Source organism: Equus caballus, chromosome 18, assembly GCF_041296265.1.
Source record: "Equus caballus isolate H_3958 breed thoroughbred chromosome 18, TB-T2T, whole genome shotgun sequence".
NCBI lineage: Eukaryota > Metazoa > Chordata > Mammalia > Perissodactyla > Equidae > Equus > Equus caballus.
In genome coordinates, this window is record NC_091701.1 from 10000001 (window position 1) to 10027449 (window position 27449).

The 27449-nt window shown below is 53.8% G+C and overlaps 1 protein-coding gene across 1 annotated transcript in view; it reads left to right on the forward strand.

Annotated features, from left to right (window-relative positions):
- TFCP2L1 (transcription factor CP2 like 1) overlaps positions 1-24837 on the forward strand; it is a 58599-nt gene extending 33762 nt beyond the window's left edge. The window contains exons 7-15 of the mRNA XM_023622732.2: positions 2676-2786; positions 5288-5379; positions 7140-7188; positions 7273-7366; positions 9437-9527; positions 10601-10704; positions 12409-12551; positions 16348-16399; positions 17267-24837. Coding sequence (XP_023478500.1) covers positions 2676-2786; positions 5288-5379; positions 7140-7188; positions 7273-7366; positions 9437-9527; positions 10601-10704; positions 12409-12551; positions 16348-16399; positions 17267-17313 — 783 coding nt within the window. The 3' untranslated portion in view covers positions 17314-24837. The remainder of the gene's footprint in view (positions 1-2675; positions 2787-5287; positions 5380-7139; positions 7189-7272; positions 7367-9436; positions 9528-10600; positions 10705-12408; positions 12552-16347; positions 16400-17266) is intronic.
- The last annotated feature ends 2612 nt before the right edge of the window (positions 24838-27449 follow it).

Here is a 27449-nt window from a genome sequence, read left to right on the forward strand (position 1 = left end):
GCTGTGGGCAAAGGATCCCGCGGCCCTGGCCGGGCTCTGAGGCTCGGCACGCCCTGTGAGTTAGTGCTGCCACCCCGGCAGGGTGAAGAAGGGGTGGTGGGGGCGTGAGTTTGTCTTTCCTGCCGAAGCAGCAGCACCTTCAGAAGCACCTGCTTTAGGAGGATGAAGCCTTGAAGTCGGCCTCCAAAGGAAGTTGTGTTTCTCCACTGTATTTGTTTCCTGTTCTTGCTGTAACAAATTATCGCAAGTTTAGGGGCTTAAAACTACCCGTTTATCATCTTTCAATGCTGATGGTCGGAAGTCTGAAGTAGGTCTCGCTGGCCTAAAAGTCCAGGTGTCAGGAGGGCTGGGTTCTTTTCTGGAGGCCCCAGGGAGAAGCTTTCCTGGTCTTTTCCAGCTCTAGAGTCCTCCGCCTTCCCTGGCTCCTGGCCCTCCCTTCGTCCTCAGAGCCGCGGGGAGCAGCTGAGTGCTTCTCAGCCTCACGGCTCTGGCCTCCTCTCCGTCCTCCTCCACCCTGAAGGCCCTGTGATTACATCGGGCCCGCGGGATGACCCAGGGCCATTCACCTGTGTTAGCCTCACACGATTAGCAAAATCTTAATCCCATCTGCAACCTTACCACCTCTGCCGTGAAGGTGACGTCCTCACTGGCTCTGGGGATGAGGCCGTGGCCGTCTCTGGGGCACGTTAGTCTGCCGGCCGCGTCCACTGGTGCGGTGGGTGCTGTAGGCTCTGGGCTTACTGCCCGCTCCGGATCTCGTGACTCTGGTTCACCGTGGGCGTCTCCACAGCGGCACTGCTGATCTTTGCTTGCCCATCAGTCGCACCTCTCTCTCTGTCGTGTGCAGCCCGCTCCGTGGTCCCATTAGCTGTCTTCCGCCCTCAGGGAGTGGCTCACTTCCTGGTCCAGTGGTGTCCAGTGTAATTTCACTGCTCTTGAGGTCTGTGCCCTGGGGACCAGATGCCGTGCTGGGCAGTAGAGAGAGGAACTCTCTGCCTATAGAGTGCCCAGTTCTTCCCGTGGCCCCCACTGACTCCCCTTCCCATGCCTCGAGGCAGAAGCTCAGGAGCGAGGGCCCTGTCCACCAAACTCCTTGACCATACACCAGATGTTATTTGGCGAATTGTGCCAGAAGCTGCCTTGTCTGAGTGACCCAAGGAAGGCCTTGGCATCTCCTGCAACGGGTGGGAGTCCCTGTCACCCCAAACTGCCTCCTCAGAATGCCTGAGGAAGTGCGGCCACCCCATCCACCCACCCCGTTCACAGAAGCAGTTTAGACAGGTGTGCACAGGTGCCGGGCAGAGTCCAGCCAAACTGTCTGTCATTCCCCACCCCTGCTCGCCCGTCACCGGGAAGCTCCTGGCTTCTTGGAGCTGTGCCCTGGGGCTCTGTGGGGTTTCAGGGCCTCTGAAAGGAAAGGCAGGGCCCCCTCTGACCAGCTGGCTCCCTGCAGGCCTTGCTGGGGCTGAGTGTTGTCCTCCACCTGTAGGCTCAGCCATGGTCTGGCAGTAATGCCACCGTGCCCCGTGGCCTCTGGTAGGGAAGCAGGGCCTCCTTTCTAGGACGGGAGAACGGAGATGGAGCACGGAGGTCGGATGACGGGGGTAAGGCTGCTGCATGCCTGCCTTTCCTGCTGAACTCTGAACCTGTCATTCGTGTGCCCCTGGGACCCCCAGCAAGCCTGCCTCCATCCAGTGTGGGCATCACCCAAAGGCTGTTTCCTCAGATCCCTTGAGCTGAGAGTGAAAAGCTGGAGCCTGAGGAAGGCACGCCAGGATGCAAATCCCCGAAGGAGCCGTTGGGCTCGAAAGGCGTGTTTTTACTGCCCGCCATGTGTGGTCTACGGTGTACATAGTAAAACTGCTCAGTTCTGGGGCTGCTCGGAGTATTGATGTCCAAACTCACCAACCAAACCATGAACACCTGGGAAGTGACAGTTCCAGTGATGTCAGGAAGGCCTCCGTCTGCCGGGCCTGCTGGCGCACACCTCGGCATCTGACCTGGACTCTTTACCTGGTCAGCACTTGGTTCCTCTCCAGTCTTGATGGATCACTTGAGCCTTAGTTTCCTAATCTATAAATGGGGGAAATAGTACCTGTGAGGCCTGGACGCCTTCTGTCGGTTGCTCAGGTTTGCTGGCGCCTAGGATAGGCTGCGCAAGACGGAGGTGTTACCGTGTGTGTGGAGTGTAAGCTAGGAGCATGACAGGGGTCCCAGGCCTTCACAATGTGCCCGGGATTTCCCAGCCTACAGGCATAGACCAAATCGCCGCCAACAGCCCCCAGTCTTCTGCTTCCTTTTGCTTTCCATGGGTTACCCAAGGAGCACGTTGAGATTTGTTGTGGCTCCTGGGGGTTCCTTTCCATAAGTAAGTGGCCAGTGCTAAAGATCTTTTCCAGGCTTTTCCCCACAGTCAGCAGAGTGGCAGGACCCCACGGCAGCCTCTTGGTTCCCTTGGGATGGGGAAAGGTTCGGGACAGGAGGACCATGTGTTTGATGTCTGGGAGGAGAGCGAGCTGCTTTCCTGTCTGTGAGATCCTGATGGGGCTTCTGGACCCTAGGGTGAGGAGGGGAGCGTGCAGGCCTTGGAGGCCACGGCTCAGCCCTGGATCTTCCTCCGACAGCCGTCTCTGTCCACTTTGGATTGATCGGACCCCTGTGCTCTGCACTTGCAGCCAAAGGGAGCCGACCGGAAACAGAAGACCGACCGGGAGAAGATGGAGAAGCGAACCGCCCAGGAGAAGGAGAAGTACCAGCCATCCTATGAAACCACCATCCTCACAGAGGTGAGCCAGCCGGGGACCGGGCACGGCCTCCCGGGGCCTTCCACCAGGAGCGGGCCATGGTGCTGTCGGTTTAGAGTCTTGGAAAATTGCCCATCTTGGGTGAATGCTTCTTTTGAGGGCGCCCGTTACGTTCTGGTGTGTTCCCGTGTCTGGAGCTATGTTCATCTGATAAGGCCCAGTGTCTGGGGAGGTGTTTCAGAAATAACTTCTAACTCTTGCTGCCATTTGCACTTTTCAACGTTAGGTTATTTTGATTTTTTTGAATAGGTAATATATTCACGTGACCCCAGATTCAAAAGATATAAGAGCGTGTTCGTCAGAAAATATCCCTCCCAACACCGTCCCAGCCTCGCGGTTTCTCTCCTCGGGATGGCTGGCATCTCTGGTTCCTCATGTCTCTGGCCCGGCTGTCTCTGCAAATGAAGCCAGTCATAGACGTTTGCCCCACGCCCACTTCTTTACACCAACATGCTGCATACTGCATACAAGTTTGCAGACATACTGTTCTGTAACTTGCTTTCTTTATTTCCCAGCATATCTGGGAGTCTGTTCATGAGGAACCTCCTAGTTCTTTATCCAGCCATGTAGCCTTTCTTGTGTGGTGTGAGTGGCCTGTTGGTGGACATTGGTTGTTTCTGGGCTCTTGCCACGTCACAGGGCGTGCACTGGAGACCCTGGCACATGGGACAGTCTGCGCGGGTGAGACTGTCTGCAGGGTTCGTTCTCAGGGTGGATCGCTGGGTTGGAGGGCTGACCCCATGCTGTTTGGGTAGATACTGGAATGTGTTTCCTCTTGACCCCAACACTACACAGCCTGCTCTACCCGTCCTGCTGTCTAGGGTGCTTCTGAGATTCTCGCTGTTGCAGACTCCCTTCCTCTTGTCGTGGGTCACTGCTGGTGCCACCTCTTTTCCTGAGCCTTGTTTTTTTGTTTTTAACAACTGTTCGCCACTGTTCTGTGATGTGGCCAGCTGATTGGTGTTGGTGTTTACTCACTGAATAATTTGACTTACTCAGAAGACCCTCCACAGATGCTTAAGGCCCAGCACTGGCCATGGCGGGGTTCAGGCTGTGTTAAGGGAGAGGCCCGGGCACAGGTCGTCTGAGACAACAGTGGCCCCGTCCTGGCTGACGAGCTGTGTGTGTGTGTGATAAGCTGTGTGCAGCAGGGTATTTGCAAGAGGGCAGCACAGACAGATGTGTCCAGGCATTTGATCTGATGGAGGGGAAAGGGAGCCAGGGAGCCCTGGTGCAGGAAGAGCCCTAGCCCACCTTGGGCGGCAGAGCAGGGCTGGGCCTGCGCTGTGTGGCTCTGAGCTCCAGCCAGGTCATTCTCCCCGGGCCTCGTCCGTGCCTGTACCGGTGACGCTGCCCGGAGCATCCTCCTCTCCCTCTGTCGTCCGCCCGTGACACCTTTCCCTTCCTGCTGGGCCTCAGCCTCTCCACGCTGACCCTCCTCTGACACCCCGGTGGAGGAGAGGTCTTGGTGTGCCTCGGGCAGTGTTGGTCCCAGCCCTTGTCGGCAGTGTGGTGTGGCTGGTCAAAATCCCCACCTGGCCTGTGACCTTGTGAGGTGACGGCTCGCCTTCTATCAGCTCATCGGCTTCCTCCTTGGATTTAGCACCCACAAATTCCAGCCCACACTCACAACAGAGTTAAAGATTTACCAACCCTGTGGTTCGGGGAGCGACAATAAATCTTCAGGAATGCTTCAAACTGGCCCTCTCCAAAGAGATGTCATCGCAGGGAAGGGAAGAAGTGAATTCTTTGTCCGCTGGCATCCCCCAACAGGCCAAACCTGTATGCCTTTGCTTGCTTTGGGAGACTCACAGGTGTTCATTTTTGGCTCCTGCACAAGCAGTTCCTTGAGTTCAAGGTTCACATCTTTCACGTTTCTGTGTCTCCCCTCGCTCCTAGCAGGATGCCTCAAATGGAATAAATGCACACAGAGCCGTGCTGAAGAGAAGCTGCTCTGGGAGATTGGGAAAGTGCCTCCTGTCTGTGAGGCCTGTGGGCAGATTCTCTTTTCAAGCAGCGCAGGTTTTTAATACTGAACTAGACTGAGGATGTTTGTTTGGAAGTTTTTGTGGTCCTGTTTCATGCATTCACACCCATTTGTCTGCAGCCAGAAAACCTGTCTGTTTTGTTCTCTCTCTTTTCTCGCGCACCCGGGAATCACCTGAGTGAGGATGTTTCCCTCTTTGGTTTGATTGCTGGGAGGTTCAAAGAGACACACATCCCATGCTTTGCTTGCTCTGGGGATGGCTTAACTAAATTTCGGGTCCCGTCTCTGCCATGTTTGCTTTCTTTGGTGCGTCCCTGGCTCCTGTGGGCGCCGGATGGATGTGGGTCGGTGTTGAAGGATCAGTGGTTTCACATCCCAACTTTGATGGATGCTCGCTTGGGAGGGAGAAGAGCCGGGGTCAGCCCCTCTGCAGAGCCAGTTCCTCCTGAGGATCACTGCCCTCACATCGCTGCTGCCCTGTGTTCTCTTCCCACAGTGCTCTCCGTGGCCCGACGTGGCCTACCAGGTGAACAACGCCCCGTCCCCAAGCTACAATGGCTCTCCCAGCAGCTTTGGTCTTGGCGAAGGGTATGTCCGACCTTTCTCCCTTTGGAGTCCCTGGAATGATGACGGGTAGAGGTTCTCTTCTTCGTCTTCCTCTCTGTCGCTTCCCTCCTTTTGTAGCCTGGCATTGATTTGGGTTCAGAATAGCTAACTCGTGTTGTGTTCACAACTATTTTTAGAATTTGCGCAGCTTTTTGTGCTCGGACACACTTCTGTAAACACTGTGTGGCGGGGCGGCAGCCCGGAACGCCCCTGCCCTGCCCTCAGTAACAGTAGGGCTGGCCTGCGGGTGCGTTAGTTAAGTTGGCCTCCTGAGATGGCCTTCCAGGCGCCCTCCGGGGCGGAATGGCCTCCGAGACAGGGGAGGCCTGAGGCAGCTGTTTGGATGGCCCCCGTGGCTGCGAGGGGCCCTCTTGGTTCTTCCTGCGGCCCTTGTGTATGTTCTCTAGGAGGGGTGAGTCAGCTCACGATCCTCGCTGCCCCGCGTTTCAGGGCTCGTTACACAGAAGCGGCCTCGCTGCTGGTTGCCCCGCTCTGCAGATGCACAGGCCACGCTGGGTTCAAGGTGACGGGAGTGCAGGGGTGGCGGGCAGCTCTCCCACCTGTCCCGGCCTGTGTAGCACAGGGCCCCCGGCATCACAGTGATGGCTCTGCACGTCCTGTTCGTGGGGGCAGGGGGCAGACGGGTTTAACAGGTGGGCGCAGAACCTGCAAGTTCCTCTAAGCCCGCACTTGGCAGACAGAGAACTTAACCAATGGGAAAGCAAGAGCGTCCAGGGACTCGGTTCTGCGAACTGAGGAGAGTCCTCCTGAGGAGGGGCACGTGGAAAAGGCGTCTTATTTAGATTCAGGTGGCGCTAGTCTTATGTCTATACCTTTCTGGGATACGTTCCTTAACCTCTCTCAGTCTCAGTTTCCCCACCACCAAGGGAGTGAGAATTCCATGCTGGGTCAGGGGAACGTGTGCAACATGCCTGGCACCCCGGAGTCACTCAATGAAGTGCAGCTGTCGTTACTGCTGATGACCCTGCAAGGTGTTTTCTTTTTATTGCTGTTTTGGTAAAATATATGTCATGTGACATCTACCATGTTACCATTTTCAAGTGTATAGTTAGGCAGTAAGTACATTCACGTTGTACATCACCACCGTCTGTCTGGGAGGGTCATTTTTAAATGTATCTTTCTCCTAACTTAAAGACCCAGTGGTGCGGGTCTGTGCCTTCCTGATGGTGAGCCCTGAGGGAAGGCCGTGTGCCTCCCTTTGGGGAAAATCCAGGGGAATGTTTTTCTCACGGGTGGATGCCCAGCTGTGGGTGCTTGTCCCGAGGGGTTCCTCTGCCCTCTCTGATTACCCTAGGGAAGAGTGTTGGGTGACCTTTCTTTGGCTGCTGCCGTCCAGGCCCTGAGGCACTGGCAGGAGCTGCCTGGGTCTCCTCGGTCTGCCTGGCCTTCCCTCTGGCTGAGGCTCAGGGTGGAGACCCGGGTGGGAGGGAGTTCTCATGAGGAGGGACCCCACGCCTCGGGCTGGAGGGGCGATCGTGGGACGGGAGAATGTAGCTCCTCAGAGGGTCTCGTCCACCCCAAGGGCTGATTAGGGATTTTGAGGGACGGCGCGTGGCTCCTGCAGATGTTTCTCTGACTCGGGAAATTCTTGAGGACCCACTTCATTTAAAACCAGTCCCGTAGCCGAGGGGAAGTAAAAGCACGGGCGGGGAGGAGACCATCACCGTGTCCCCGGAGGCGTCCTCGTCCTCGTCCTCACCGCCTCTTCTCTTGCTTCGCAGCAACTCCTCTCCGACCCACGCGGTGGAGGCCCTGCCCGTGGGCAGTGACGTAAGTGTCTGCGGCCGCGCGCCCTGGCTGCTGTCCCTGGGCAGAGCCCGGGCACGCGTTTCACGGCCCCCCCCTCTCCTGCAGCACCTGCTCCCGTCAGCCTCCATCCAGGATGCCCAGCAGTGGCTGCACCGCAACAGGTTCTCACAGTTCTGCCGGCTCTTCGCCAGCTTCTCAGGTGAGCGCCTCTGAGTCGCGTTTGAAACCCACAGGGATCTCAGAAACCCTCAGCGGGGGCCAGCTGCCTTCCAGGACTTGCCCTCAGTGCTGCGGGGCTGTGATTTCATCCTGGGGACCGAGAGTAGTGTGGGCCACTCGCTTGTATCTGCTGACGCTGGGGCACGTGCGAAGATGTGAGGTCCTGCCCCAGAAGGCCCGGTCAGTGCGGCTTTAGGGAGGACGTCTGGGCGCCTTTGTCGAGACCCCCCCGCACCTCTGGGGGTGGGCCCTGGTCTGCCTGGGAAGGGCCTCCTCAGCCAAGCAGGCCGCTGCACAGTCAGCAAAGCTCCCTGGCACTTTTCCTCCCACAAGGCTCCTTGTCACATTGTCTCCAGAGCCACGACCTGGGAGACGGAGGTGAAGCTACAGGTGAGAAGGACCACTGGTCCTTCCTTCTCTAGAAGGTTTTTGAAGCCCTCACTGATGCGCACATGAGGCAGAAGTCTTGAGCCAGGGGCCATGGGCTACAAGGGTAAACTGAGCAACGAACCTTGCCACCAAGAAGAGACAGTCCAGAGTGACAGGGAGTAAAGATTTGACCAAACTAGAGGGGCGGCTCTCAAGGACATCAGCTTCCAGTCATCTTTCAGCTCAGCGTTTCTAAGAACTTCCTTTGTCTTCGGGGTGGAAGATGTGAGGAGGGTCAGACAGGGACCCTGTGCACAGGGAGCTTGCTGCTTTGAGTCCGTGCAGATGTGTAAATACCCGTTTCAACACACTGACCGGTCTGTGGTGGCGGGCTCAGAGGAGGGACCTGACCTCGTTCTGGCCGGGGAGGAAGGACGGCTGGCTCCAGTCTCGAGTCGCGTGGTCAGCGTGGGCCTTACCGAGGTGTCCTTGAGCAGAGCTGGCGCAGGCAACGGAGTGAGCCAAGTGGGGACTGAGCGGGGAAAGGGGTGAGATTTCCAAGCAGAGGGAAAGGGCAGAGGTTGTAAGGGGGGCACCTGCCTGGCATGGCCACAGGGCAGAGAATGCAGGTGATGGGGCCCAGTGGACTCGGGGAGCAGGTGAGGTCAGAGAAGCACCAAGGGTCCCAGTAGGACAGTGAGAGGACTGTGGCTTTTACTCCCAATGGGAAGGGAGCCATTGTGCCTACAGAATTGTACCTAAAACTGTGTATTAACTGTGGCAGGAAAAAGGGGTGCAACCTGTGGCTGTAGGCCACATGGCTGTGGGCAGGTTTTCAGCAGAAGGCTGATATCGTACTTATGTCTTGGAGAGTCCATGTGGGCACAAGGCTACAGGGCACTCCTTGGGCTTTGAGAAAGAGACTGCATCCACGTACGAGAATGTTCATAGAGCTTAATTCTTAATAGCCCCAAACCGGAAGCACCCTTGATGCCCTTCAGCAGAGTGGATACGTGACCGTGGGATATTCATGCAGTGAATATCGTCTGATAATGGGCGTGAATGATCTGTAACCACGTACAACGTGAATGAGCCCTTAGCCAGAACTTGGAGGGAGGGAGCCAGACATAGAAGAATGCATACTGTTCAATTCTATTCACATAAATTTCAAAAAACAAGCAGAGCTCATCTGGATGGTACGAAGTCAGGACAGTGGTTCCCCAGAGGTGGGGGAGTAGCTGGTACGAGGGGCCTGTGGGATGGTGGGGATGTCCGGCGTCTTGGTCTGGGTGCTGGGTGCACAGGTGCAGTCAGAATGGCTGCATCCTATGAGCTATGTCCTTTTGTACAGACAGGTAAACATATATTCAATGCCCCATGCCGATAAGCTGCATGCATTTATGCTAAGAAAAAGTACAGAGGGAGGGGCAGCAGACACGGGCAATGAGGACCTATTGGCTTCTGTCCACGCTTGTCTGTTCTACTGAATTTTGTGAAGACTGGTCATTTAGCTTCTGACATCTCTTGGGCTGTGATCTGAGGTTGTCTGGTGCCCACTGAAGGTGAGGATGGTTCTCTCCTCTTCCCTGCCCCCTGAGCCCAACTCAGGGTCTGCAGGTGCTTGGGGACGGAGCCTTTTCTTTGTGTCCCATGTAACAGCCAGCCCCATTTACCTGCCTAGGTGCTGACTTGCTGAAAATGTCTCGAGATGATTTGGTCCAGATCTGTGGCCCTGCAGATGGGATCCGGCTCTTCAATGCCATCAAAGGCAGGTGGGTGTAGGTTTCCAGCTGGAGGCGGGTGTGGCAGGAAGCCCATGGCCAGCCTCTTGGACACCATGTCGGGTGGCTGGTGGGAATGGGGCTCCTCTCGGGGCAAGTGCAGGAAGAGGCTCATGAGAGGGGCTCGAGGCCACAGCAGGTGAGTGAGATGCTGTGCCGGGAGATGCAACTGGCTGCACCAGCCCTGCCTGGAGCCCCCTCCCTCTTCTTGGCCTCTGGATCTCAGCCCCTTAGCCACTTCCCCTTGCTTGCATGGTCCTGGGCTTCAAGCTGCCGTCTCCTGGAGGGAACGTGTGGACTGGTGCGGGTTACCGAGCCTCCGGCAGCAGTTTCCAGGGCAGACTGCAGAGCAGTGCTGTGTCTGATGGCACTTCCCGCCGTGGTGGAAGTTCTGTAGCCCGCTGTACAGTCACCCCGGCCTCATGTGGCCGTGGTTCATTTGGTCTGGCGCTAATGTGACTGACAGACTGAGTTTTAAATTTTATTTAACTTTAATGAATTTAAATTTTAATAGTTACACGTGGACCGCACGGTTTTAGAGTGAGATAGAGCGCCTGGGTTTGAATCCCAGATCTGTCTCTTAGGAACTTTGCAACTGGGGTAAAGCCCTTAACCGCCCTGAGCCTCGGTTTCCTCGTCTGTAAACCGAGGATGATGGTCCAGGCTCCTTGTAAGCTGTGTGAGGATGAAATGAGTTACGCTTTAAAGTTCTGAGGTAGTACCTGGTGCAGAGTAAGCCAGAGAAAGTTGCTTTTCTTACCGCTCTGGAAAATACCTCATATCTTGAGATTTGTGTTCTGGGCAGAACCCCTCTGGGCGGGTTGCAGGACCTGGAAAGATCATCCATTCCTCTGCCTCCAGGGAAGCCTGTGTGAAGCTGTTAAAGGTCTGCCTGGATGGGATTCTGTCTGCCACACCCCTCAGTGAAGGGCATTCTGCATCCCTGCAGCCTTCTTTCTTTCTCCCTGAGTCCTTCCCACTGTTGTTTCCACCCTGTGTTCTGGAACATTCTGGAACAACAGAGCTTGGTCCCCCACACATGCTATTTCCTCTCCTCCTGCCAGGAATGTGAGGCCGAAGATGACCATTTATGTCTGTCAGGAGCTGGAGCAGAACCGAGCACCCCTGCAGCAGAAGCGGGACGGCGGTGGGGACCCCAGTCTGTGTGGTGGGTTGTGGGGAGCCCCTCCCGACGGGGGCCGGTTACAGGGTGGCAGAGTAAGGGAGGAAACAACCCAAGTCCTGTTGCTGGGAACATCTGCCCCGATCTGCCTCACTCCAGTTTCCAGCAGGATAAGTTGTTGTTAAACCTCATCCTGGGATGGGCGTGGTTAAGGTGAAGGCATCTCTCAGAGTATCGGTCCAGCTCCCTTATTTTCCACCTGGGGAAACAGAGGCCTGGAGAGGTGATGTGTCCTCCAGAGCCGCTTAGCTACCTTTGGTAGAATTGGGAGTCAGGCCTTCTGGCTCCCAGGTTGGTGACGAGTGACACTCGATGACTCTGTTGCCAGGAGTGCTTCCTCCTCTGACTTCCCAAGGATGCATGAGTCTTTCCCCTTTGGGTTGGTTGCTGCATGAGGGCTGAGGAGTTAAAGAATCTGCCTCAGGAGTGTGTCACTTCTTGGGTTGGCAATTTTGAGTCAGTTTGGTGAGATAGAGAACACAAGCTTTGGGATCAGCTGTCCCTGAGTTCCAGTGCTGGCCATGCCACCTGTTGGCCATGTGGCCTTGGGCAGGGTACCAGGGCCTGTGCATTTACACAAGTGTAAAATAGAGATGGCAACACCTACCCCCTGGAGGTGTCGCACGTAAAGCTTCTTGTTTCTGAGCATCTGTGAGTGCTGAGTCTGACGAGCTGCCTGTCTCAATGCCTGCACAGACCGTGCTCTGCATCGTCTGTGCACAGAGCAGGGAGCACCCCGTCCGCCTCTCTGCAGGTCCCTGCAGATCAATGAGAAAGCTCAACAAGTCCTGTCCTAAGGGCTTTCCAAATATTCGCTTACTTGCTTCTCATAGTAGAAACTGTTGCTAATGTTGTTTCCTCGTGGGGGAAACTGAGGTACAGAAGAGTTGACTAGCCCCCAACCTCTAGTTTACTCCAGTGTGTTTTACTTTTGAGGAGCATGAGGCCCCGAACAGAGTCATCCTCCCAGGTTGCCCACGGAGTGAGCTCCTGCCTGGCTGGTTTGGGTTTTGTGTAAGGAAGCGTTTCCAGCCTCAGGGTCACTTCGTCGTCACATTCTCTTGTGACGGGCTAATGACACTCCAAGTGCACCCCTTCTCCCTTTGGGGTCACAGCTCGCACTGAGTGTTATTTGTGCTATGAGAAGGGCAAGGACAAGACCCGCCCTCTTCTGTGTCAAGTAGCAGTTATCCTGAAATGTCACTCTTTGCCCCTGAAGCCATCCAGTCAGCCCTTTAAAGCCTGGGGAGAAAGGAAAGGGGACACGGGGTTTCCTCTTTGCTCCTGCTGTGGGTTGCACGTCTGGCTGCACACCAGAATCAGTGGAAGCTTGTTAAAAACACAGATTTCTGTCAGCCACTGTCCCTCCAGCCTCCGGGCTCCACCCCGCAATGGCTGTTATTGATCTGGGGTGGATGCAAGAATTCTACGTTTCACATAAGTGCCCCAAGAGAGACAGAAACAGGAATAAAGAACCGCAGCCTGGCGTCCTTTCCCCCGTCGGGGGCTGCACAGAGGCCTGGCACCCACACTCTCAGCCGTGGGGCTTCTAGGCATGTGCCCAGTGCAGCCAGATCCTGCGGAATCCATCTGGCATGGACGTCCCTACTAGGGAGTTGTTGATTTCTCGGGCTGCGGGGGTGTAGACAGGTGCTCGTTCTATAGGAGGGCCTGTCCTCTCTCCTCCAGTGTACCACGCCATCTTCCTGGAGGAGCTCACCACCTTGGAGCTGATTGAGAAGATTGCCAGCCTGTATAGCATCTCCCCTCAGCACATCCACCGAGTCTACCGGCAGGGGCCCACAGGCATCCACGTGGTGGTGAGCAACGAGGTGAGTGCCACCCCCGACTCGAGCCTGGTGAGCTGGGGCCTCGGGCTACAAGGAGCAGCAGCCCCTGCCCCAGAATGCCCCTGTGGGGCTTGGGGAGGGCTTTAGCTCAAAGGTGGTAAACACATTTCATCTACATGCCACCTGCTCTTGGCTGCAGTGGCACCTGGGGTGCTGTGACAGGGAGCTAAGGCCATGACTGGGCTCTGAATAGCCAGCTAGTATCCACTGTGTACTCAACCCTCGGCCAGGGGCCAGGCCAGAACCAGGAGGGCACACTGCAGCCCTGTCTGCTGCGTGCTCACAGTGAGGACCGCGAGAAGTCAGGGGAGGCTGCTCGCCCACGGCTAGCGGCAGGCCCAGGGAGAGGAGGTGGACGGCGGGTTGGGCGGCGGCGTGGGTGTGGCTTGAGGGAGAGAATGAGCCCTCCTCTGCTAAACAGTGAAGGCGCCACAGCCCTCCTGGGTCTGTCCCTGGCCACCCAGACCTGTGCAGGGCACAAGCAGCCGCTGGCAGAGGGCATAGGTGTTCCCAGAGTGCTATTGGAGCTGAGCCCTCGAGTGACCTGATCCCACTCATGGCTAAGGAGGGGGTGATGGAACAGGTCTGCCGACACGTTTGGGTCTCCCTGCATGTTGTAGAGCAGGCTTTTAAGCTCGTTCTAGCTTGGACCCCTCCTCTTAATCGTAATAGCAAGGAGGGTCAGCATTTATCCAGTGCTTACTGTGTCCCGGCTATTGTTCTAAATGCATACAGAGTGACTCATTTAATCCTGACAGCTTCCCCAGGAGGTGGCTGCTACCATTATCCCATTTCACAGGTAGGAAACTGAGGCAGAGAGAGGCTCAGTAAGTGCCCCAGGTTGCACAGCTGGTAAGGGGTGGGGCTGTGGTGGGAATCCAGGGCGTCCAGCTGCAGAGCTCAAACTCTGAGCCAGCAGGCCGTCCCACCCCTCCTGAAATGAGCCCCAGGCTCAGCCCCCAGCAGGTGCCAAGCCAGCTGCCGGCATTCTGAGCCCTCGGTCCAGAGGATTAGAGAGGAGCCGGAACAGGACCGGTGGCTGGGAAAGTAGAGGAGATGTGGGCTTTGGAAGTGGACTGCTGTGCCCTACTAGGAACTGGCTCCTAGTAGCTGAGCGCCTTGGGCAAATTTACTTAACCTATTCGAACCTCAGTTTCCACATCTGCAGAATAGGGATAATTATACCCACCGGGCGGGTTGTAGTCAGGATAAAATGAGAAAACAGCGTCAGGTACCAGGACACACTAAAGAGGTGGTGTTGCTGTAATTAACAGAGCTGGGCACTTGTTAATTAGGGGAGCAAGAGATGGCGAGATCTGTAAATTTGACAGTGTATGAAATGTAAGGCTTTTAATGGTCTGTATATTTCATGTACTGTCACTATTAGTAATAATCCTATTGCCACTTGTCGTTGCAATTGCCAGAGCCCCTTAAATGAGCGCCTGTGTTTCATGGGCATTTCATCCTAGAGGTTGGCAAAGTGGTGGTTTCCTTCCTTCCTTTTTAGTTAAAAAGTCATTTGTAGTTAGTCTAAGAAGTCCGGCAGTGGAGAACAGCAGAAGGCAATGTGAAAGGCCCTCGTCTTCCCCGCTCTCTCTTCCTGGAGGAGTTTATATTAGGTTTGATGTAATTCTGCCTGATAACTTTTTGTGTGCGTGTCCATTGTGTGCCTGAGTGTGTGTCGGTGTGGGTTTTTAAAACATACAACAGACGTCCAGCGGAACGTTTATCTGCATCTTGCTCTTTTTGTTGCCAGTTCAGAACTCCTTCCATATCGTTCCATTCAAATCTAATGCAGCTATTTCTTTACCCCCATTTGACAGATAAAGAGAACGAAGCCCAGAGTTTCTGACCTGGGAGCTTACTTTAGAACAGCCAGGACGGTTAAAACGCCCGAGCAGTGGGCAGTTGTTGTGGCTTGGAAAACTCGTCACTTTGCATTTCAGAATGAATTTCTTTTGTGAAGACAAAAGCCAAGAATGTGCGAAGCCCTTGCTGTTCCCTGGGTCCCCGAAGGAAGTTGCTTCCCCAGCTTGCCCTGTACCTCAAGAGTAGGCAGTTAAGCAAGTGAAGCAGAGAACAGAACTCAAATGCCACCTCAGCTAAGTAGGCGATTCTTATTCCTGAAGTCTCCTTGCCTCTTAACCCCGAATCAATTGGAAACCTTTGGTTCTTAATTGCCCGGAGCGCTGGAGGCAGCCTGGCCAGGCGCGGAGCCGGCCCCTGGGGTGCAAGGGCGCTTAATTAAACAAGGCAGTTACTGATTAAGCCCGGGTGGGCTGTGCTTAGGGCTTTGCGTGCCCAAGTGGCCCGGGTGCCAAGAGTCCCAGAGGGAGCAGGCCGGCAGTATAGAACAAATGTACTTCACGCATCATTAGGCCCTGCGGGGAGGGGCAGGGGTGGGCAGGTGGATGGATTTGTAGCATTTGGGGCAGTAATCCCCAGCAGGCAATAAAATGTGGGTTGCATTTTTGACATTGGTAGCGGTTTTGCTGTTGTGTTGGCTAGTGTGTGTGTGGTGTGTATGTTTATATATATGTGCGTGCTGTTAATATATTTTATATTGTGAAATACAGCATACATATGCAAGGGGTGTATACAACTTATTTGTACAGGTGAAAGAATAAAGTACCTAGTACCTGCACTTAGGTGAATACAGCGTCGTGTTCGAAGCCCCTTTGTGGCTGTTTCTGTACTCCACTCCGTCCCTCCGCCTGCTGGTCTGAATTTCCTATTAATAATTCCTTTATTCCTCCGCGATATGTTTAATTTTGCCTATTTTAAAGCTTTACGTAAGTGGAATAGTAGTGCCTTCTTTCGTTCCACATCATGTTTTGGAGATCGGCGCCTGTGGAGGTGTGCGGCTGGGAGGCGTGGCCCTGCTGAGGCGCACAGTGTGACCGGGCCGCAGCGCGTGCCGCGTCCTCCACTGTTGAGTGACGTGGAGGCTGCGTCTCATTTCCCTCTTAGCAACAGTGCTGCTCTGAACATTCCTAGGTGTGTTTTGTGTGTGCACATGCAAGAGTTTATCTAGGGCATCAACCTGTGGGAGACGTGTGTCGTCATCCTTACTGGTCCTGTGGACAGTCCCACACGGCACCTGTACAGAGCGACACTCCATCAGTGCTGAATGCCAGTGCCCACAGCTCTGTGTCCTCATCATATTTTTTTATCGTCAAGACAGCCCCATTTTACAGATGGGGTGTGGAGACAGGAGGATAAAAGGTTGACTTGTCCAGGGTCACTGTAGTTAATCGAGACAAGAATTCCCCAGAGGTGGCTGGTGAGTAATGGTGCGTTCCTGCCGCATTTGTAGACACTGAGAATGGCATCTATTTGGTCCTCTTAGGAGTCCGATGCGCAGGGCCTGCTAATTACTGAGAGTTTTTAAAGCACTTTAGTTTTTATGAGTTGCCGTTCTACATATACGCACTCCTCCAATGTGTCCTTTATGGGGGCTGGAGGACCTGGTAACTAGGACAAAGCATAACAAAAGTAAACAAACAAAAAATTTAGTCGGGTGTGAAATGCATCCTGGTTCCCTTCCAGCCTTCTTTCCATCCCTTACGTTCAGTTTTTTGTTTCTTAAAATTGTAAGTGTTTCACTCATTTGTTTGGATCCCGTTTTCTCAAAGGTGAGCGTGACCGTTTTCCTGCCTCTGTGTAAACACGGTGACTGTCACCTCTGATGGCTGCGAGGGCCGGGCTCTGGGTCCCTGCGGCTTTGCGTCTTGTGAACTGGTTGTTGAAGGGACGTGGTGTCTCCCTTGCCTTTCAGATGGTGCAGAACTTCCAGGATGAATCCTGTTTTATCCTCAGTACCTTAAAAGGTAAAGCGCCCCCCTGTTGAAGTGAAGTGTGCTGGCTGCACCCTGGGGAACCAGGAGGGGAGAGCTGCAGGGTGAGCGGGGCCTCTGGAGAGTGTTCCCTGGGAACGTCCTCTGGGAAAGGGATGCAAACTTCCTGCGAAAGCCAGCCCTGGAAATGTGAGAGCCAAATGTGAGAGCCGGCGAGACTGGCTCCAAAGTTACTTCCAAACGGAGCCCGGGCCAGGCCGTGCGTTCTCCGGGAACTCAGTGCCAAAAAGCAAGGCACATTTGAGCTTTTCTGAAATGAGGCTCTCCAGGAAGGACAGGTGCAGAGGGATGCAGCTACCAGGTCTGCAGGCTGAGAGGGTTGGGACCTGGGTGGGGGCCACATAGAGGGCCCACCTGAGGAAGAACTCATCCCAGGAGAGGGAAAGGCCAGCCGTGACCCTCCTTGGGGCTCGGGGGGGGGGCGGTGTGGAGCATATCAGAATGAATGCCCCCTGACGAGGCCAGAGACGGGACCGTGATGTGGCCCATCCCTCCCCCTGTTCTCTGGATCCAGCCAACGAGTGCCTTCAGAGCCCGGGGCCCACAGCACCCCGAGAGCCACAGTTTGTCCGAACCTCCTTGCACATAGGGCTTTAGTCCTTGGGTCCAGGGCTGTGGTGGAAAAGCCCGTTGTCAGAAAGGAGCTCAACAAGGCATCCACGAAGGCAGGTGTGGAAATCTCTGCTTTTGTCAGCATGCTTTGTGCAGCCTTATCTTGGTCTCTGCAAGTGCTCACAGCAGGGCTTCTGCTGGTGCCCTAAGACCGCGCCTTCTGTGACTGCCAAAGCCACGGCATGGTGCCTTTCTTCCTGTAAAATGCCCAGTGTTTCTCTTTTGCAGCCGAGAGCAATGATGGCTACCACATCATCCTGAAGTGTGGCCTCTGAGCAGAAGTAGAGTGTGCAACTGCCTGCAACTCCCAGCCCCATGGACCCCTTGGATGTAGAAATGGCATCACTGTAAGCTGCGGCCTCACTGGGAAGCTGTGGCTAGGAAGCACCTCGCCCCGTCTATGAACGCCACAGACCAACCACCAGCAGAAACCCCTGGAGGCTAAGTCTCTGGCACGCAGAAAGCCAATGGCTCGTCTCCCCCTTCCTCTCGGCCTCCAGCTTTTGAATGGTTCCTTGTTCTTTTTCCCAGCCCTGCCCTTCTAAAGAGGCAAATGGTGGGGGTGTCTTCTCTGAAACCGCTCGCTCCCATAGTTGGAGGCTAGTCCACTGGGCATCTTGGTGCCAACTGTATTGGTTCCTTCTGAGCACTCTCCTGCCTCCAGAGAAGGCTCTGCCTCAGCCCCACACCTTCACCTTTTTCCCTGGTGACTCGCTCCTTGCCCAGGACTGCTGACTAGACGAGGGCAGTTAGCCGCCACTCTCCTGTCTTCGTGTTGGTTCCCTTCTCAGTGACCCTGGGGAGCATCGTCTTTCCCGTTCTTGGTGGATCGATGGGAGCGGAGTTTGTTCTGTGCCTCCTGCTTCCTTCACCTTTCCCTTGCTTCTAAGCATCTGCTACTGCGAGCCTGGAGTGGGCTGTATCTCTGCATTGGTGTGGTAGACGCCACAGTGCGTGTGTAGGACCTCGTTCTAAGGCTCTTGGGAGGGAGGGGGGAGGATGGAAACACTGTTTTCAGGCACACGCTCATGAGTATGAAAGGGATGAGAGCAAAATGATTCCTCTTGAGCTCCTTTGATACAATTTTATTTCCTAAGCAATCGTGGGAAGGGAGGACTAGGAAATGAGCATTCCATTTTATAATCAGATGAGCGGGCCCTCTTGGATGGACTTGTCAAATCCCGTTTAGGCAAGACCTTGTTGTATCTTCGGTGAGGGCCCCCGTTTGAACGTTCATCTTTTTTCATCTGTAGGGGTGCGTTTAGGCCGTTTTGCCTGCGTTGGAACGGTGGCATCACATTTCTTAGTGGCCTGACTATGGGGAAACGTATCGGTAACTGGTAGACTCAGGAATTGGTCCTCGTCTCACCTGTTTCCCAGGACCCAGTGATCTAGCCTGGCCCGGGGCTTCCACTCCTTGCTAATTTAGTTCGTGTTCCCGAGCGTGGTGAGCCCTGTGACCCCCCGAGCAGGCTTTCACAGCTTCTAAAGAGGAGCTTTTGGGGAACGTAGTGCTAGGATCAGGGATTATCAGAAGAGGGTAGACCTTGTTTTAAAGATGGGGCGACTAAAGCCCAGAGGGGCAAAGCCACCTGCCTGATGACACACAGTAATGGGGTGATGACGTAAATTTATCTTACCAACCAGGGCACTTCTGAGAGTGAACGGGCCTCTGTTAATAATGAGGTTGGGACCACAGGTGTGGTGTTCTTGCAGCGTAAGGACAGGCTCCTGATTCCTTTTCCTTTTCTGTGGGGGACTGAGGAGTAGAGAGCAGTTATATTGAGATATAATTCACATTTCATACAGTTTACCCATTTATAGTGTATAAGTCTATGGTTTTTAGTAAATTGACAGAATGACCATAATTAATGCTAGAACATTTTCATCATCGCCCCAAAAGAAACCCTGTATCTTTAGCAATTGCTTTCTCACTTTCCACCCAGCTTCCCTAGTCCAAGGCAGCCCTGAGGCTACTTTCTATGTGGATTTACCTGTTCTGGACATTTCATATATATGGACTCATATTGCAATATGTGGTCTTTCGTGACTAGCTTCTTTACTTAGCATAATGTTTTCCAGGGTCATCCATGTTGAACATATGTTAGTACTTCAGTCTTTTTTATAGCTGAATAGTATTTCATTCTGTGGCTAGACCACATTTTGTTTATCCATTCATCACCTGATGGACAACTGAGTTGTTCCTACTTTTTGGCTGTTATGAACGATGCTGCTATGAACGTGTTTGTACAAGTTTTTGTGTACACGTATGTTTTCATTTCTTTTGGAACTGTACATAGGAGTGGGCTTCCTGGGCTCTGGTAACTCTATGTTTAACTCCTAGAGGAACTGCCAGCCTTTTTCTAAAGCAGCTGTACCATTTTACATTCCTGTCAGCACCGTGTGAGGGTTCCAGTTTCTCTGCACACTCACCAACGCTTGCTAGTATGTCTTTTAGGCTATAGCATCCTAGTGGGTGTGATGTAGCTTCTGTGGTTTTGATTTGCGTTTCCCTGATGGCTAACGACGTTGAGCATCTTCTCATGGCGCTTGTTGGCCATTTGTATACCTTCTTTGGAGAAAGGTCTGTTCAGATCCTTTGCCAACTTTGAACTGGGTTATTTGTCTTTTTATTATTGAGTTGTGTGAGTTCCTTGTATGTTCTAGATGCAGGTCCTTTATCAGATACATGATTTGTAAAAGATTTTTTCCCATCCTGTGGGTTGTCTTTACTTTCTTGATAATGTAAACACAGAAGTTTTTAATTTTGATGATGTCCAAGATACCCATTTTTTCCCTTGTTGCTTGTGTTTTTGATGTCATATCTAAGAAACTGTTTTGCCTAATCCAAGGTCGGGAAGATTGTGTCTTATGTTTTCTTCTACGAATTTTTATAGTTTTTGCTCTCACAATGGTGTTTGATTCATTTTGAGTTAACTTTTGTATATGGTGTGAGGTAGGGGGTCTAATTTCATTCTTTTGCATGTGGATATCCAGTTGTTCTGGCTCCAGTTATTGAAAAGACTATTGGAATCCCTTTGAAATTGCCTCGGCTCCTGTGCTAAGGGCCCCTGATTCTTACTGGATCTTTCTTTCTAGGACCTAGTATGTCATTGGGCAGCTCACTGTTTTTAATAACTCAGCCAATGTTTGGCTCCACTGTTTTTACGACTGGCTCTCTCTCCTCCCCGCTGCCTCCCCCTTCACCTGTCTCAACAATACTGAGTCATATCGCTGTCTGATGTTCTGCAGTCTTTCTTGGTGCCTGTTCCAGCTCCACCCGCCAGTCCTAGGAGAAGGTCAGTACCAGTCATTTCCTTTTTTGAGGAAACTGAGTCACATTGAAGTGTAGTTACTTGCCCAGGGTCACACAGAACCAGGCCTAGGCTTTGGTCTTTTGACTTCCAGCCTTTCAAGGTGTCTAGTTTAGATCTAAGTGATGCCACTTCCCAGGCCAAGTGATGACAGGCTAAATTTTAATTCTAAAAATGTGGTAGGCTAATATTTTTATTTCTTGATTCCAAATGAGGATCTAATAAAGATCTGTTACCTTGCGTTTGCTGTTAGTAGAGTCTTCCATTCTCTGAAACACCCCCTGCCACCTGCTCTTCTTACCTTCTCCTAATGGTTATAGTTAAATCTTGTAGTTTACAAAGAAGTAGAAAATAATGAATACCAAAAAGGAACACACATTGTAACTTGGTTTCAAAATGTTTTAGCCACCTAATTCAGCAGCTTGTCCCTTCCATAGGACTCAGATGAATGAAAACTGAGGGTTTTATTTTTGTCATTTTGTTAAAGTACGGAAAAGCCACAGCACTTCCCACTTCTGTCCACTGTGAGCTCAGAGCCTGCTGGGCAGGGCAGCCGTCCCAGGGCTGCACCCTGCACCCCACCTAGTGTGGGGTGCTCCTCCTTGGCAGCAGCAGTTTTTCAAAGTGATCTCCGGAGGGAGAGAAGATATACACATGTGCTCAGGCCACCGTCTTGACCCAGAGCCCACCACTGAGTTCTTTATGGTCAGGCCATCACGTTTCTTTGCTGGGCAAGTGTCTGTTTGCAAGGTTGTGATAAACTCGTTCCTGTTTACCAGGTTGCACCTTTGCAATAAAGACACAGAGACTTTTGAGAAGGGGAGCAGTAGCATTTGCTGGGGGAAGGGGCGGTGTGCCTTTGGAAAGAGCAGGATGGGGTGGGGAGTTCGAAGTCTTGGCATGGGGTCCTAAGCAAAGGTCAGACATTGCCCTGGTGACCTCCTGCCCATGCCGCCTCAGGCCCCTTGTTAACCTAGAGAGGGTTTGACAGGGAACAGACTCGAGCTTGCTGAGCAGTGTGTCACAAGTTTCCAAGTCCAGTGTGGCTTCAGAGGCTGGCCTGAGTAATTTAAGGTCTGAAAATCATTAATGAGTTGGTGAAAAAATGGAAAAGCCTCTTGTGCTGTTGTCAGTGGAGCAGAGAGAGGAAGACCCAGGCCTTTCCGAGAAGGTGTGCAAGCAGAGGATGAGGGGGTGGGAGAGTTGGAAAGGACAGGGGGCCAAGAGTCAGGGGTCCTAGGACCTAAGACCCTCGCTTCCGTGGGTCTCTTTGCCTCTCTGGGTCTCCGTCTCTCTTAACAGTATGGCTGGGAGACCTCTGGAGGCGTGGCTGGCTCAGTCACGTGGTGAATCTGAAGGTCAGGGGGTCTTTGCTATTCCTCCTCCATCCAGGTCACACAGTGGGCAGCTGACGGGGACGTGCATGCATCCTGGGTGCACACAGTGCTGCTCATGCTCCCGCTCGGGCTGGTGCGTGCGCTGCAAGGCCGCATGCACCTTGACATGAGGTATAGCGTTCGGTCAGGTGTTTGAGAGTCAAGTCCAGCTCACAGCGGGCAGACTGCTCCATCAGCACACTTAGAGTGGCCACCAGGTGTTTCCCGGCAGCCTGAGCCTGGATGCAGCATTGGACGGTTCTGCAGCTACGTTATAGATAGTGCACGCACCTGTGTGTGTGTGATCATGTATGCACACGGATCTCTTTCCCCACTCCTGTATCTGCATGAGCGTGGCCCCGAATATGCTCAGCTCAGCTAGACGTGATTACTGCTGTTCCCTTTAGACCTTATGTGACGCTCCTGGTTCAGGCTCTGTTGATGAAGCTGGATAGGGTAAAGTTGGCCTAGTTGCGGGGCATGCACACCCTAAGGCCAGCTCTCCCAGGGAGCTGAGCAGTGCTGGCAGCTGACATCTGACAGGGACCCTAAGAGCAAGGCCCATGGAGTCCGTCTTCTACACAACTGCCTCACGTACACTCTCCCCCCTCAGGTTATCATTCTCTGTGCAGGACATTATCATTCAGGTTGGTCAGTAGGAAATGTTTCAACACCCTCTCTGATCGCCTCCCGGCCCTCTTCCCTTCCCCCTGTGGGGACATGGCAATGGGGCCTTCAGGCGGGCCTGGCCTGGAGATGTGGAGGCTGCTGTGAAGCCCTTACTGGGACCTGGGGGCAGCAAGGTGCTGCTCAGGCCACCCTGGGCCTCCTTCCTGGGGACCCACCCCCCAGAGGGCACCCCAGTTGCTTCTTGAAGCCTACATTAAGCTCTCAGACCTCTCCGCACAGGCTCCTCTGGGGCTTTCTTCCCCCACCCCTGTGAGTGACAACTCACAGGTCTGAGTGGTGGCCCAGGGCTGCACCTGCCATCCCCCGCTCCCCCGCTGCCCTGTAGGAACCTTCCAGGGGCAGTGTCCCCAAGAAGTAGCTCTGAGGGGTGGATTTGCTCCTCTGTGCAGGGCAGCTGCTGGCATGAGGTGGGGAGGAGCTGTCACTGCCTGCATCTTGGGCTGACCAGCCCTGCCAACCGGGCAGCCAACCCAGCCCCCTCCAAAGGGGTGGTGTGTGAGCCTGTCACATGCCCATCATGCTGAGGAGCCCCAAGGGTGAGCCAGGGGACACGGAAGCCTTTTACCACGGCAAGTTTTCACACCTTCATCAAAGAGAGAACAACATAATTAACCCCAGCGTTGATCATCCACAGTGAGCAGCACACACCGCTCTTGTCAGGGGCTGGCGAACGGCGGCGCGTCCAGCTCACTGTGGGGTTTGTGGATGATAGGGAGCGCTGTCTGAGCTCAGCTAAGGGAGATGTCATCCCGTACCCCCCAAATTCCATTCTTCTCATTAGTAGACCTGAATTACCAAGAAACTACTCAATTATTATCATATCTTGAATTTCATCAACAGAAAAGTTGTGGAAATTCGTTTTCTCCTTTGCTGACACATTTTCGATTTGCTTCTTGGCCCTTAAGGCTGAAAATAGTTACTGTCTAGCCCTTTACAGAAAAAGATTGCCAACCACTGAACTAGACCTCTCTCTGTTACTCCCCATCCCCGGTGGATTATTTTAAAGAAAATCCCAGGAAAGGAAGACTTTTTTAAATAATAGAAAGTGTTTTGCTCTGAGCTTGAAGCAGGAAAAGCATTGGGCTGAGCAGCGTTGGATGCCCCTGCCTGTCGCTTGCGCCCTTCCTGGGACGGGTCCCGCCCAGCCTCTGGGTGGGATTGTCTCTTACTTTCCCCCTCTTCCTGCCTGCTGTCCCCTCCTGGAGCCCTGGCCTTTGGACCCCTGGGTCAGGGTGCTAGGGGTGACTCTAAGAGGGTTTTGTGCTGGCATTAATGAGTTGATGAGCTATGGTAGGTGGCAGCCTCCTGACTTAGGTCACTGGAACTTTCTTGTCCTGGGTACAGCCTGACCTTCACTTCCAGGTGGCACCTTGAGGACCGTGGACCTCTTGGGGCTTCTCTGGGGCCCAGCAAATCCCTCCTTCTGTTCCTGCTGCTCTTTCTCCTACAGTGGGAACCGCTGTGGCAGCCTTTGCTTGGCGGTTGAGCAGGGCTGCTCCCTGGCCCTCTGTAAGGGCTCCATGGGCCTGGGTTTCCACTCTGCCCTTGGGAGAAGCTGGAGTGAGCCCAGGTGCCGGCCTCATGGGGTGAGCCCCACATGCTGCGGTCTTGGTCCCGCCCTCCCCGTGGCTTGGCCAGCCTTTTTGGGCCCCTGGCTTCTTCCCTCCTGGTGCAGATGGCTGAACTTTGCATCCAACCATCCATTAGCAGTAACACCAACACTAACAGCAGCTGATGCCGACTGGCCTCTCCTGGGTCAGGCTCATGCCCAGTGCTTTTGCCATTGTCTCATTTGATCCTCCCACAACTCTGCGAGGCCCCTAGGCCCAGTTTTCCAGGTGAGGAAATGAAGACTGAGAAATTAGATACAGGCCAGCATCCTCCCACTGCTGATGGATCCAGCTGGGATGAGAATCCAGGCATCCGGGTCAGGATCCCACATCCAGACTGCGTGCTCTCCTCCCAGGGTGCAGGCAAGCTCCTTGCTACGCGGCGTCCGCTTTGGTGCACGTGCACGGGGAAGCGCTTGTGGGGCTGGCAAGGGCAGAAGAGAAGGGGATTGTTCTGTGTGCTTCCCCCAGCCCTCCCCTTGCTGCATAAAACCTTGGTTATGTGTTCTCTAATGTTCGTGTATTTAAAGTGATTTCTTCCTTAGAATGTAACCTCCCCACCTTTCTCCACACTGGGTGACTTTTCTGAAGGTGGTGGGATCTCTACTGGGGTGCAGTGGCCCTTGGATGGGCCAGGCGGGCGTGCCGGGTCGTGGGGAGGTGGGCATCAAGAAGTCCTACTGCCACGTTGTTTTTGTACCTGAAATAAAGCATATTTTGCACTTGTTACTGTACCATTGTGCAGACGAGAACTCTGTATGGGGATCTGTGCTTGGGTCAGAATGCAAATAAAACTCATTTGTAAGAAACCCTTGTGGCTCAGGCCTCCAGTCCTTTTTTTTTTTTTTAAATTTTGAAATACATATAACGTAAAATTTACCATCATAACCATTTTTAAGTGTACTGTTCAGTGGCATCAAGTACGTCACACTGTTGTGCAGGCGTCTCCACTGTCCATCTCTAGGACTTTTTCATCTTCCCCAACTGAAACTCTGTCCCCAGTAAACGCTAACTCCCCATTCCCCCTCCCCCAGCCCCTGGCCACCACCCTTCTGCTTTGTCTCCGTGAATGTGACTACTCTGGACACGTCATATAAGTGGAATCATACATTACTTGTCCTTTTGTGACTGGCTTCTTTCACTTGGCATGGTGTCCCCAAGGTTCATCCATATTGTAGCATGTGTGCGGATTTCCTTCCTTTCTAAGGGTGAGTAATAATCCACATTTTGTTTATCCCTTCATGTGTCTATGGACACTTGGGTTGCATCCACCCTTTGGCTGTCGTGAATAATGTCGCTGGGAACATGGGTGTGCAAACATCTGTTGGAGTTTCTCCTCCACTGTTTTGGGGTGTATACCCAGAAGTGGGCTTGCTGGATCCTATGGTAATACTGTTTCCACAGCAGCTGCACCGTTATACATTCCCACCAGTGGTGCACAAAGGTTCTAATTTCGCCACATCCTTGCTAACACTTACTTTATTTCTTTTTCTAGTCGCCATCCCAGTAGGAGGCCTTGGGTCCTAGAAACTTGATCAGTGGGTGTGCTGTGCTCAACCCCGTGGTGGGCGCATTTGCAGTGCCACCACCTCAGACCCTTGTCACCATCTAGGGCCGAGGCTGCTGTCTCTTGAGCCACCCACCAGCCTTCCTAAAGCAGCCTGTGTTCCCTCTCCAGCCCCTACACTGCTCAGAAACCTGCCTGCCTAGCCCACACCTCTTCCAAGCCCATTGGCCCCCAGCATTCCATTCCACTCACACATGGTGCTCTGTGCCCAGGGCTGCCACTCCTCGTGTCTCCTGCCTGCGTTCTCCCCATCCTCCGAAGCCCAGAGGATCACAGCGCCCTCCCCGCACTCTGGTGAGGTCCCCTCCCGTCTCAGCCTGCCTTTGCTCCCCAGGAGAAGAACGAGGGTGTGCACACGGGGAGGGTCTGTTTCAGGTTGGAATCCTGGCACCATAGGATTAGAACAAGCCATTAACCTCGCTGAGCCTGCCTTCTCCTCTGTGGACCAGCAATGCTGGCAGCCCCGGCTGCTGAGGCCGACAGGAGACCGTGGTGTGAACAGTGAGCACAGGCTGGGCCTGGAGGAGGGCCCCAGGGAAATGGGAGCCGCTCGGCCAGCCGGGGCTCGGAGGCGGGAATCAGCTTTGTGTTTTCTAGGATCCAAATGAGGGTGATGCCGCAGGGGGTCGGGGTAGACAGCCGGTCGAGGATGGGGTCAGAGAGAGCGGTGATTCTCCGAGTTCAGTGTTACCCAGGACACACATATTAGTGAGTTTCACAGAATGGTACTTGAACTATTGCCTTTCACTCTGTCTTTAGAGATGCATGTCCCGACCTGCCAAGGTGACTTCCTGGTCCGCTGTGGGCTGTGCCCCGTGCTTTGACAACACTGACATGGGGTCTCCCAGACCATGGGGGTGGGGGGAGTGTGGTTCTTGGTTGTGCAGTGGGTACAGCAGTGCAGGTCCTTAAACTAAGAAGGGACAAGATGCAATTGGGTTCAAAAGCTCAGAGCTGAACTAGGGAACTTGTCAAGGTCTGGGAGAGATTAGGGGCGGAGCCTGAGCCTGCATCGCGCTGCCTTTCTGGCTTGGCTGCCGGCTGCCCCATCTGCTTGAGTGGCCTCTGCCCCACAGAGGGGGCTCAGATGTGAGCAGAAGGGCACAGCAAGCCTGACGGTGTGAGCCCAGAGTGCCCTCGGCCCATGCTGGGCAGGCCCTCCCGAGCCGCAGGGGCCCTGCTGCTGCTGCTCCTTCCCATCGACCTGCGAGAGAACTGGGTGAGCCCCGCGGAGGCCAGGCCCTCGGCCCGTGCCTTCCAGTGGGCAGGAGCAGAGCCGCTCTGAAAGATGGCCCATCTCCAGCAGACGCTGCCCCGCCCGTGATGTGGGCATGGAGCTTTCAGGTTGAAGTCCACCGGATGCCTTGCTGTCAGGCAGCAGGTGAGTGCTGTGGTCCTCACATTGCATCAGAATCACCCAGAGGTCTTGTTACCAGACTGCTGGGCCCCATGCCCAGAGTCCCTGACTCAGTAGGTCTGAGCTGGGGTCTAAGAATTTGTGTTTCTAAAAAGTTCCCAGGCGATGGTGATGCCACTGGTCCAGGGACCACCCTTTGAGGACCCCTGGCGTAGTGGATGATGGTGACTGGGTTTAAATTCAGCTTCCAGCCCTGTGATCTTGGGCAAGCTTTCTTCACTTTTCTGTGCTTTGCGTTCCACATCCATAAAATGGGACTAGTAGTTATAATTATGCCTGCTTCATAGGATTGTTATATGGGTTGAACGGGTTCAATTTGCTTAAAGAGTTTCGAATGGCCGGTGAGTGAGAGGACTTCAGTCACAGTTTGTGGTTCACTGGGGTCTGGGGACTTTGTGGGCCCTGCTGAGAACCAGTGTCCTAGAGCTTCAGAGTCA